Below are 12,687 nucleotides of genomic sequence, written 5' to 3' on the forward strand. Positions count from 1 at the left end.
AAATATAATGTGGGTTTTAAATTGCCATTCAGTGATTTTTCACTGACATTGCATAAAGAATTATCTACTCAAAGTAGCTCCAGATTATCCTTGTATTAGGATTTATTTGCTAACTATCTGTGGTGCCATTACAATGTGTAAGTATGATATTGTTGCAAATATTTTGGATGATATCCAGAGGCATTATGATGTCGTTGTTCAAACTCCAGAGACATCTTTCCACAAGCTTGTGTTATGTTCAAGGTAGAAATTCAAACTCCACCATTCTTCCGATGTCCTCTTACCCTCTTTGCCTGATACACCTTGGAAATGGTGCTTTGTTGTTACACTGTTATAATTAATCTATACTATTGATTGCCCATTTCAGATCACCATGTATGTCCTCTTTAATGACACCGTTTCATATTGAACATGCTCAGTATCTTGGAGTATAATGGAGGACCTAGCGTGGGGGAACCGCCGTGAGGGAGGGGAAAGAAAAATGGAGGACTTGGCGTTGGGGGACCACTGTGTGGAGGGGGAGGGGGGAAGGAAGAGGTGGGGGGAAGAACAAAGGAGGACCCGGCGTGGGGGAATGGCCGTGAAGGAGGGGGATGGGGGGAGAACAAATGTGGACCTGGCGCAGGATACTTTGAAACTTTGTAACTTTGTCCGCGCCCTTTATGTGGCGACCATTGCATCCCTTGGGTATGCAAGCAAAGAATTTCACTGTGACTTGCCACATGTGACAATAAAGTATTCATTCATTTGTTCATGCAGATAGTAAGAAAGAAAATAACACTTTACCATCACGCTCAGTATCTGTATAGCTACTTGTAAATATAAGATCCAAAGAACCAGAGTTTACAACTACCATGTTTAGCTTTGGTCTGGGAATGGGTCCAGTAAGCGTGGAGGCAGCGGGTCAATTAAGGTGTGGGCAGGATCAGTTGGGGTGACTAGGCAGATTGCCTACTCCCTTCAACCTTTTAGATTCTATGTTCTTAGCATCACTTGAGTAAAGCTTTGGGGAACTCATTACAGCTTCCTCTCTACAGCCGCTGATCATCAGTGCAAAACGGTTTCGTGCCTCAGTGACTATTGTCACTTTAATGTTTATCATCAGTATGCAACGTCCCTTGTTGTTAATATTTGTCCCAATTAAATTGAATTGATTTCTCTGCTTCCTTTCGCCTGGCTGATGTGTCCTTGTTAAATCACCACAGAGCGTTGCGGAGCTGCAGAGTCACACTGCAGAGAAAGTCCCTTCAGCCCCTCATGTCCATGCTGACCATTGGCAGCTACTTACTCAAATCCTGCTTTCCACCACTTTACTAGAATGATTCCAGGAATGTGTGGGTTAACATACGATGAGCGTTTGACTGCACTGGGCCTTTACAATCGCTCCACTTTTTAAAATCTGCACTCGAACTGAAATGTGAATTTCTTACTATTCATGTTATTCCCTTTATCATGGATCTGTACACCGTGGACAGCTCGATTGTAATTATGTATTCTCTTTTCACTAATTGGTTAGCATGCACCGAAAGCTTTTCATTGTACCATGGTGCACGTGACTGTGATGTTTTTGTGCAGCACCACGGTGCCGCTGAGGTAAAGCTGGGCTGCTGCGTTCATCTCCACCTTGAACTTCTTCGCCGAGTTGCTCAGGTTCCAGATTCGATAGGCGGCGATGTGGGCGCCCTGCAACAAGTCCTCCTTCAGCTTCTTCATCTTCTTCTCCCTCCGCTGATGTGCCGTCAGTTTGCGGGCGCTGTTGGCGTCCTGGTGGGCTTTTAGCCTTTTGGCCATCTGTGCCCGTACGTGAACCTCCACTTTGGTCGGGTCCTGCACCGCCTCCGTGCCCAGCACCCACATCAGGTTCGAGATCCGCACCTTGGGTTCAGGAGGGGGCATGAGCCCCAGCCGTATCTTCTCCTGCATCTCCTTCAGCCCCTCCCTGCGTGTCTGTCGTCGAAGTTTCTTCTGTTCCTTCTTGGTCAGGTGGACCCCCAGTGTCACGGCTTGTCTGTGTCCACTGGAGGGATGATCTGGGTTGGGTGTTCAACAGGTTGGTGATCCCGTGAAATTTCTGCTCATTGGCCAGGTTCTCTGGTGTCAGCTCGATGCCTCCGTGAATGATGTACGAGTCCCACCACTCGATGTCGGGGACCTCTCCTTCCCTCAGCTCCTTCTCGGGGGCGATCAGGGCCAGCTTGGTCGACGTCTGGATGCCTGTCTTCTTAGCCGCTTGAGCGATCTCCGTCTGCAGTTTCTCCAGCTGGGCCTTCGTGCGGATCCTCTGGGCAACCCTCTCATGGAAGCGGAAGAGCCTCTTCTGGCGCTGGGAGGGGAACACGGTCAAGCGCGACAGTGTGCAGTCAAACTGTGTGGTTGCAGCCATTTTAGTTATCTTGCTGCCAGCATTGAGTTACTGTAATAAAGACTTCTGTGTACCTTGAAGACTCGCAAAGTTTCATACTGGCATGGAACAAGAACACAAAAGTGACAATAAACTAAATTCAAACTCAAACTCAATTCTGTCTTCACGTAATCTTTCCCTCTGCTGTGGAAACTTCATTTGGTGACCATAAGCATTCTGAATGTTAGCCTTTCTTGATTTGGCACGAAATTTGGCAAAATCTGTCAGTGCAGTCTTTCTGTAGTATTGCACGGTGCGCCATCTTCTCGATGAGGTATCCCGTTTTAGCTCTTTGAGGTAGATATAGGATATTCCAACAGCCACCTTCGAAGAAGCGCTTTGAAGTCCCTGCAATCCTGGCCAATACTGTATATCTCCTTAAACCAATGTCACAAAAATGCAAAATTCTTTTTAATAAATCTGTTCACAGTCAGGCAACAATGATGTGTGCAATGGACTGAGGAGCACACTTTGTGCTCAATCAAAGAGCAGCCAGAGCCTTGATCTGTCACAGAACATGCAGTGTTTGATTGAACTATTACTGAAGCCATCCAATTGTAGAAATCCTCCAACGATCTCTTACTTCAATTTTGGAATCGGCACAGAAACAGGACCTTCTGTCCATTGAATCCATGCCAACCGTCAAGCACCCATTTACACCAATCCCACACCTGTCCCCATTTTATTCTCTCATCAGTTCTCTCCATATTTTATTAATCACCTATATGCTTAGGACAGCACAGTGTCACACGGTAGAGTTGCTGCCTTACAGTGCTTGCAGTGCCGGAGACCAGGGTTCAATCCCGACTATGGGTGCTGTCTGTACGGAGTTTGTACGCTCTCCCAGTGACTGCGTGGATTTTCTCCAAAATCTTCGGTTTCCTCTCACACTCCAAAGACGTACAGTTTTGTTGGTTAATTGACTTTGTATAAGTGTAAATTGTCCATAGTGTGTGTAGGATAGTGTTAACGTGCGGAAATCACCAGTCGGTGCGGACTCGGTAGGCCAAAGGGTCTGTTTCCGTACTGAATCTCTAAACTACACTAAACTAAATTAAATTTACAGCAGCCAATTAACTTACCAACCTGCAGTTCTTTTGGATTTGGGAGGCAATTGGAGAACCTAGACGAAATGTAGGTAATAACAGGAAGAATATGCAAATTCCACACAGACAGCATGGATCAGAATTAAGCTTGGTTGCTGGAGCTGCAAGCCGCCACCATTTCTAGGTAATGGATCCAGTAAGGCCGTAAATAGCTTCACATATCCTTCTTCTGTTTCACTGGAAGTTTAGTGAATAGATTGTAATGGCCCTGCACTCACAATGTCTCATTGACTGCTGACTGCTAGGTCTGATTTTCAGGTGAGTGTCATGTGAAAGTATTACAATTCAAAGAAGACTGAATCTTCAGACGAAAACTATTATTATATAGAATGCCATTGGCTTGCATATGGGTTCAATTTAATGCTTTTATTCAATTTATTTGAGAGGTCTTTGTGTATTAAATATAAAATGGCTAAGCTTTGATTATATTACTGTCCCACTGATTCAATTAGAATCCAGCGCAGTATGAATCTAGCTTTGTGAATGAATTAAATTTCAGAGTGAAACATATCAGGGATTGCTAAATTGATTAATTGCAAAAATATATGTGCCACACACTTTTTGATGAGCTGCTCAGAAATGCTGGAACAACTTGTATTTTTTTATTTTCCTGCTACCATTTATACAATGAAAAAAAATTGAAATCATCTCTCTGATATGTCCAAGGTTGGTGTCCATGAAAGGCATTTAGGCAAGTTAATAGGTTGGGATTTCATCCCCTGTGAATGGGAAGATTGGATGTACGTTGTAGTTCAATGATTGCTGGACAGAGTAAAAATTGGCACAGTGGCGTAGTGGTACAGTTGCTGCTTAACATCACCAGAGACCTGGGTTTGACCCTGTCTACAGGTACTTTCTGTACGGGGTTTGTACGTTCTCTCTGTGACTGCGTGAATTTTCTCCGGGTGCTAGGATTTCCTTCCACACTCCAAAGACGTACGGGTATGGAGGTTAATTTGGCTTTAGTAAAAATTGTACATTGTCCCACATATGTAGGATAGTGTTAGTGTATGGGAGGGGGGAGCTGCTTTACGACCTCGTTGTCCACCCTGGGTAGTTCTACGGAACTGGCAACATTTGCAGCAAAGCATCAACTACGGTACTCTGAAGCATCAATTGCTACTTTTGATTGTTGTAGTTGACATACGAAAGAAAGAACGAAGAGTTCAGGGATCGCTGGTCAGCACAAACTCAGTGGACCAAAAGGCCTGTTTGTGCGCTATATCTCTGTACTAAACTAAAACTTAACAACTGTTTTTGAACTATATACCAGTAATCAACTCAGTGAGAAAGTAGATGACAAACCAAATAATGCACCAGGTGCTGATAATTTTTTGATTGGAATGGTCATTGGCAAACATTAATCCAGTGGGATAAATGTTTTTCCCTAAAGTAAATGTCCTGCACTTAAACCACAATGCATCTTGATTTATTTTATCAGCTGACTACTAAATCTGAATTCTTTTGATATATTTTTCCTTTTACTTCAAAGCAAAACAAAAATCTCTTGATAACTAACCTATGAAAATTGAGCAGAAGCTGAATCATTTGTTTGAGTTTCTAATCATGGCAGAGAGAAGAATTCCTTGTTTGTGTCCAATTTTTAATATTTCAAATGGTATAAGACATTACAAAAAATATTTTCCAAAATCAATCTTGTTAGACAACAGCACATGATGGTATCACAAAAGCATTTACAAAACTCAATATCAACGGTTTTTATTGGAGTATTAATAAAGGAGATATGAGCAGGAACAGATTTTGTTCAGATGTGGAAACAAAGAACTACAGATGTTGTTTATACAAAAGGACACAAAGTGCTGGAGTAACTGAGCAGATCAGGCAGCATCCCTGGAGAACATGGATAGGTGACGTTTTGGGTCAGCATCCTTCTTCAGAGTGATAGACAGGTCCCGACCCGAAACGTCTCCTATCCATGTTCTCTAGAGATGTTACATGACCTGCTGAGTTACTCCAGCACTTTGCGTCCTTTTATTCAGGTATGCCCTGAATTGTACCTCATATAATATTATCAGATATTCCTTTTTATTTTTTATTTTGATGATTATTTTGTTATGTCTCTCAGGGAGAATAATGCCAGCTTTGGTGTTTGGGCTGATGGGAAGTAGTTGGAATAACGGCAGCGGCTGACTAGCAGTCTGTCCGTCTTTTTTTGTTGTGTGTCGGTGTTGGGATGGTTTTTATATATATTTTTTTGGTTGTGTATGTGTGGGAGGGGGTGGTGGTGTGGGTCGGTGGGGGTGGGTGTGGGTGGGGGGGGGGGACTTTTCTCTTCCTCACGGCGCGGGGTGCGGCTCGGCTGCGGGGCCTAACATCGCCCGCTGCAGCTCGGCCGCTGGACTTTACATCCCGGTGCGGCTTGGCCGCTGGACTTTACATCCCGGTGCGGCTTGGCCGCTGGACTTTACATCACCCGGTGCGGCTTGGCCGCTGGACTTTACATCCCGGTGCGGCTTGGCCGCTGGACTTTACATCACCCGGTGCGGCTTGGCCGCTGGACTTTACATCCCGGTGCGGCTTGGCCGCTGGACTTAACAGTGCCCGGTGCAGCTCGGCTGCGGGGCTTAACATCGCCCGGTGCAGCTCGGCTGCGGGGCTTAACATCGCCCGGTGCAGCTCGACTGCGGGGCTTTTCATCGCTGGTGCGGCTCGACTGCGGACTTGACATCGCCCGGTGCGGCTCGACCACGGGACTTAGCTGCGCAAGGCTTGGTCGCGGGCCTTTCATCGCCCGGTTCGGCCGCGGGACGTTTCAGCGCCCGGTGCGGGGACTGTGCGGGTCGGTCGGGGACGAGCTGTCTGTCCGTGGGCGTGGGGAAGAGAGTGGAAGTTTTGTTGCCTCCATCACAGTGAGGGGGTGTTTGGAGTCACTGTGATGGACGTTTGTGTTGGGGTTATGTGTCTTGTGTTCTTTTTTTTTCTATGACTGCTATGTAGTTTCGTTCGGTACTTCGGTACCGAACGACAAATAAAGCTCTGTTATATTGTTGTCATAATTTGATAGTCTATAAGAATGCACCAAATTTCAGTTTGCAGGTGCCTTGTATGGCACACTTGAAACTATTGACTGGGGATGAATTTCCAAGCAATGGAATTGCTGAATTCCCTTTCTGTGAATCAAATATCATAGGACAAATTAAGAATTTCTTCCACCTTTTCTAAATCAATTCATGCCTTCATTTGCAATCACTCTTTATTGATTACACCTCTTTTAGTTAATGAGTGGGTGTTTCAAGAATAAAGCTCGACAGAAAACCAACCTCGGGAAAAGGAATTTTCCGCTGTATCTGAGGATGGAAAGTAGAAGCTTATTTAGACAGGATTTGAGGATATGGATTGGAGGGCAGGAATAAATGACAAGCAGAGACCAGGTTGGAGGCTGTTGGGAAGGTTAATAAGGTATGGGAGTATGACTAGCTTTTGGTGTTCGGAGTTCTTAATTTTGTGTTGATTCTCTGTCTTGAATATATTGGCCAAGAGCTATGTGTCACACACAGGGTGTGGGCATCATTAAAAGACATGCACTATTGTTAAGTACGCAGAGCCATTACATCTTGACCTATGTCCAATATCATAAGTTCTAGGAGCAGAATTAGGCTATTCGGCCCATCAAATCTACTCTGCCATTCATTCATTGCTGATGTATCAACCGTATTCTCCTGCCTTCTCCCCATAACCCGACACCCTTAACTAATCAAGAAACTGCCAATCTCCACCTTAGAATTATCCATTGACTTGACCTCTACAGCCATCTGTGGCAATGAATTCCACAGATTCACCACCCTCTGATTAAAGAAATTCCTCCTCATCTCCTTTCTAAAGGTATGTTCTTTTATTCAGAGGCTATGGCCTCTGGTCCTAGACTCACCCACTAGTGGAAACATCCTCTCCACATCTACCCGATCCAGGCCTTTCATGGCCTTCCATATCTGCACGTAAAAAATAAACATCTTTTAAATTTTCCTTGGCTATTGTAAGTTATTGGAACATGTTGCCCAAGATCCCTTGGATATTAACCAGGAAAATTCTAATACGGGAATTACAATCAACTAGGTCTACTGTGTCATGGCTTCCTGCCAGGCATTAGTGTCATGCTTGCTAGCAATGAGCATTATACAGGACCTCAATTATGTAGCTTAGGGACAGGCAGTCGCTTGCATTCATATTAGCTGTACTTAATAGTATACGGATAGAAAACCTGCAATGAAATGATCATGATAAACGGCTCACGTACCTATTGTGACAGCAGGAATTAATCACTCGAAGGCAGCTTTAGCTATTCAGACCAAATGTGTTATTTTACCTTTTGCCCAGTGAGCCAATAATGGGGTCAGTTATTAATGTTCGAGCAAACATATCTCTATCATTCCAGACAAAAGAAATGTTTTTTGCCAGTAATGCATGAAAATTGCTGCAAATATTTACCAACAATATATTCATAAATAAATTATATACATGAAAGGAGAGAGAATCTAATAAAAACTGACGATAATTTGATGCAAATTATCTCCGGCTTTGCATTGCTCAGTTTAATTTTTTTTTGTAGATGTAATTTGATGTGGAGAAAGATTTTAAATACCTGTGCATATTCAGTCTGATGCTCCACATCACAAGGAATATGTACTGAGCCATATACAGGCACACTGTGTTAATGGCACAGCAAATCAATGCAGCAAGAAACTTTAGGCAGTCTTAAGCAGATTCCAGAAGTTTTAATGTGTGGATTTTGCTTACACCGAAGATAGGCACAAAAAGCTGGAGTAACAGCAGGTCAGGCAGCATCTTCAGAGAAATGGAATAGGATTTTTCATTTTCCTTTTCTACAGAGATGCTGCCAGACTGACTGAGTTACTCCAGCTTTTTGTGTCTATCTCCAGAAGTCTCAACGTCAGGTGGGCTTTGCAGTCTATCCACCATACAATACGACACGATATGATACGATATAACTTTATTTATCCTAGGATGGAAATTGATCTGCAAACAGTCATAAACAATAAAACATCCCAGCATACCCCCTAAGATCAGTAGGATTGAAACTGTTTTCAAATGGAACTGCAGATGCTTGTTTATACCAAAGATAGACTTAAAATGCTGGAGTAACAAAACAATACGATACGATACGATTCATCCCCAGAGGGAAATTGGTCTGCCAACAGACATAACACACAACAACCGGAATGAATGACCAAACAAACAAAGTTTATCCCTTGGGCAGAGGATTATAAAACAAGAGTGCCCCCCTTCCCCCACACTGCATCACCCTTTGTTCTCCCTCCATCCCTCACGGTGGTCTCCCCACGCCGGGTCCCCATTGTCTTCCCCTCCCCCCTTCACTGCTGCTAAGGCTCCCACTGTCATAACAATAGACAATAGACAATAGGTACAGGAGGAGGCCATTCGGCCCTTCGAGCCAGCACCGCCATTCAATGTGATCATGGCTGATCATTCACAATCTGTACCCCGTTCCTGCCTTCTCCCCATACCCCCTGACTCCGCTATCCTTAAGAGCTCTATCTAGCTCTCTCTTGAATGCATTCAGATAATTGGCCTCCACTGCCTTCTGAGGCAGTGAATTCCACAGATTCACAACTCTCTGACTGAAAAAGTTTTTCCTTGTCTCAGTTCTAAATGGCCTACCCCTTATTCTTAGACTGTGGCCCCTAGTTCTGGACTCCCCCAACATTGGGAACATGTTTCCTGCCTCTAACGTGTCCAACCCCTTAATAATCTTATACGTTTCAATAAGATCTCCTCTCATCCTTCTAAATTCCAGCGGATCAGGCAGCAGCTCTGGAGAAAATGGATAGGTGATGTTTCGGGTCAGGACTCCTTCTTCGGACTGATTGTAGTTGGAGAGTAGGGCAAATAAAAATGGAAGTGAAGAAAAGAAACAGGACAAACCGGGGACAGCAACAGATGACCTCAGGCAAAGAGGTTCCCTGATAGGCTGAAGGCTGGTGTGAACCCAAGAAGGATAATTAGTTGTGAATTGCAGAACCAGTAAACTAACTTTTAGTGGAGGAAAGGGGGAGGGGGTGCGAGGTGTTTGGAGATGTGACCTAAAATAGAGAATTCAACGTTCATACCGCTGGGTTGTAAGCTGCTCAAGTGAAATACGAGGTGCTGTTCCTCAAGTTTGCGTGCAGTCCCACTCTGGCAATGGAGGAGGCCCAAGGTCAGTATTGGAATGGGAAGGGGAGTTAAAGTGGTTCGTGACTGGGAGATCTTGCAGCAGTCAAAAGATAGTTTTAGTTGAAAGAACAATTCCAGTGCCTGGAGCTGGAGATATAACAGGTCTTCATTCAGCACAAGCAAACAGGCAGGGGAAGTCTCAAAATATATTGAGTTGCATGCCTTTTGGGTGCAAGGCTAATCTCGGGTTCTCAGCTACAATTTCAATGGTTACAATGCATAGTTCACCTCAATATTGAAGGTGTGAACAAATGGTTCCTTAGAACTATGCATTTATAATGGGGATACATCTTAAGTGTGAAGACCAACAAACTTTGTTGTTGAAATTAATATTCTGAAAGTTTCCGAGGAATTTTTCTTCTACTACAATATTGTCAGGGCTGGCTCTCTTATGCCCCAGCTATTGATTATATCTTAGTTTAGAGAGAAAGCATGAAAACTGGCCCTTCGACTCACTGATTCCACTCTGACCATCAGTCACCCGTTCACACTAGTTCTATGCTACCCCATTCCTGACAAACTAGGAGCAATTTACAGAGGCCAATCGACCTACAAACCATTACATCTTTGGGAGGAAACTGGAGTATACGGATTGAATCCCACACAATCACAGGGAGAATATGCAAACTGCACAGACAGCACCCAAGGTCAGGATCGAGCACAGGGTCTCTGGCGCTGTGAGGCAGCAGCTCTGCCAGCTGTTCTGTGTGGCAATTGGCAGTGCAAATATGGCTTTGAACTAAGTGGCAAAATATTAATCAATCAGAAAAACATTCTTCAATACATCACTATTTACTTCCATAATTTCCCTAACATCCATGTCATTCTCCACGGTACATATTGATAAGCAATACTTGTTTATAACCTTGTCCTATCCTCTGGCTCCACACATACACCGATCAGCCAAAACATTATGACCACTGACAGGTAAAGTGAATAACATTGATTATCTTGTTACAATGGCCACCTATCGAGGGGTGGGATATATTAGGCAGCAAATGAACAGTCAGTTCTTGAAGTTGATGTGTAAGATGCAGGAGAAATGGGCAGGAGTAAAGACCTGAGCGACTTTGACAAGGGTAAATTGTTATGGCCAGACGACTGGGTCAGAGCGTCTGTGAAATGACAAGGCTTGTGGGGTGCTCTCGGACAGTAGTGGCGAGTGCCTACTGACAATGGTCCGAGGAGGGACAAACCACAAACCGGCGAAAGGGTGTTGGGCGCCCAAGGCTCATCGATGCGCGAGGGTAACGAAGGCTATCCCATCTGGTCTGAACCGACAGAAGATCTACTGTGGCACGTCACAGAAAATTTTAATGGTGGTCATGGGAGGAATGTGTCACAATACACAGTGCATCGCACCCTGCTGCATATAGGGTTGCACATGGAGGACCAACAGCATATTAGGCAGGTGGTCATAATGTTTTGGCTGATCGGTGTAGATGGCCCCATTCAGGGGTCCTATTCTCTCCTTAGTTACTTTCTTGGCCTTAATATACTGCTGGAATCTTTTTTGTTTCTCCTTCACCTTATCTGTCAAAGGTATCTCATGTCCCTGATTTCCCGGTTAGTTCATTGACTACCCATTTAGGTTTAGTTTAGTTTAGTTTAGAGACACAGCAAGGAAAGAGGACCATTGGCCCACCAATGCTGCGCCGACCAGCGATACCTGCACACTTACACTATCCTACATGCGCACTAAGCACAATTTACAATCATACCAAGCCAATTAACCTACAAACCTGTACGTCTTTGGAGTGTGGGAGGTAACCGGAGATCCCGGAGAAAACCCATGCAGGTCACGAGGAGAGAATGTACAAACTCCGTACAGACAGCACCAGTAGTCAGGATCGAACCCAGGTCTCTGGCGCTGTAAGGCAACAACTCCACTGCTGCGCCACAGGGCCGCCTCTATTTAAGGACACAATGCATGCTTGAAGCATTTGCCATTGATCTAAACAGTTTATGTTAGTTTTGGCACTCAAAAATTCCCTTTGTTATGTAAATTCTAAGCCTGTAAAATACTGCAATGAGTTATTTCCACTTTCTTTAGGTGACAATATCTTTTGAAGCACGTATCTGCTCATGACAGAAACATGCCTTCTCCGTCTAATTTCTCCCATACATAAGTAGAATTCAATCCAATTATAATTTTGTTAAGATCAATTTCTGAAATTGAATAAAAGCTTCATTTTGTAAGAAAGTACGAGGAAAGCATTAAATGGTGAACGAATTTTCTCTCCTGAACAGAAACATTCTTCATTAGTCTAGTTTGCATGAATCTGTCTACTTCCCAGACATAATTAATCATCTCCTTACTGTGGCTGGGATAGGAGGAAATGAAACTAATAATTCAGATGCTTAAATCAATATTCAACGAGTTTGAGAATTAATTTGTGGACAAACTTTGCAATCTACGAAGATAGTGTTTTGTGTCAGAAAGAAAGTCAGAATTGTACATGTGTTGTGTATTTGATGCCTCATTTAGAATGGCACAAACTATTTCAATGGGGCTTTATCGTAAGGTGTGTACTGCACAATGGAATTATTTTTGCAGAGATCACGCATGCATGAGTCGCCTTTAGTCTGGTCCACGCGCTCAATGTACTGGAGTGCCCCCGATCCAGGTAAGCCCCAGGTTGCTGCAGAACCTCCTCCGTCGCCCTTGACCGGCTCGGCCCGTGAACCAATGCCCTTCTCTCCCGATCGCCTTTGTGTCCCGGGGGCACCTCCTGCAGCCGGCTTTGAAGGCGCTGGAGGTAATACTCCGATCCCTCTCTTACCAGCTCACTCCTCACGTCCATCGTTACCAGCAAAGATGCTAAGGAACAAGATGGACCTCTCTGTTGAAATCGCCTATACTAAAGTGTAGTAGGCAAAGGAGCGGAACGTCCGCCATTTTAGGCGGCAAAACCCACCGTTCGCTATGCCTCTCGCAGTGTAATCAGTGTTTTGGGGGAACAGTAT

At 44.3% G+C, this 12,687-nt stretch overlaps 1 protein-coding gene across 1 annotated transcript; it reads right to left on the minus strand.

Annotated features, from left to right (window-relative positions):
• Window positions 1–1,533: 1,533 nt before the first annotated feature.
• Window positions 1,534–2,383, minus strand: prpf3 (PRP3 pre-mRNA processing factor 3 homolog (yeast)). Its single transcript, XM_078413755.1, is given in 3 exon segments — window positions 1,534–2,000; window positions 2,003–2,050; window positions 2,053–2,383. Coding segments are annotated over 3 exon segments (846 nt in total).
• Between the last annotated feature and the right edge of the window lie 10,304 nt (window positions 2,384–12,687).

This window comes from Rhinoraja longicauda, chromosome 17 (genome assembly GCF_053455715.1).
Source record: "Rhinoraja longicauda isolate Sanriku21f chromosome 17, sRhiLon1.1, whole genome shotgun sequence".
Lineage (NCBI taxonomy): Eukaryota > Metazoa > Chordata > Chondrichthyes > Rajiformes > Arhynchobatidae > Rhinoraja > Rhinoraja longicauda.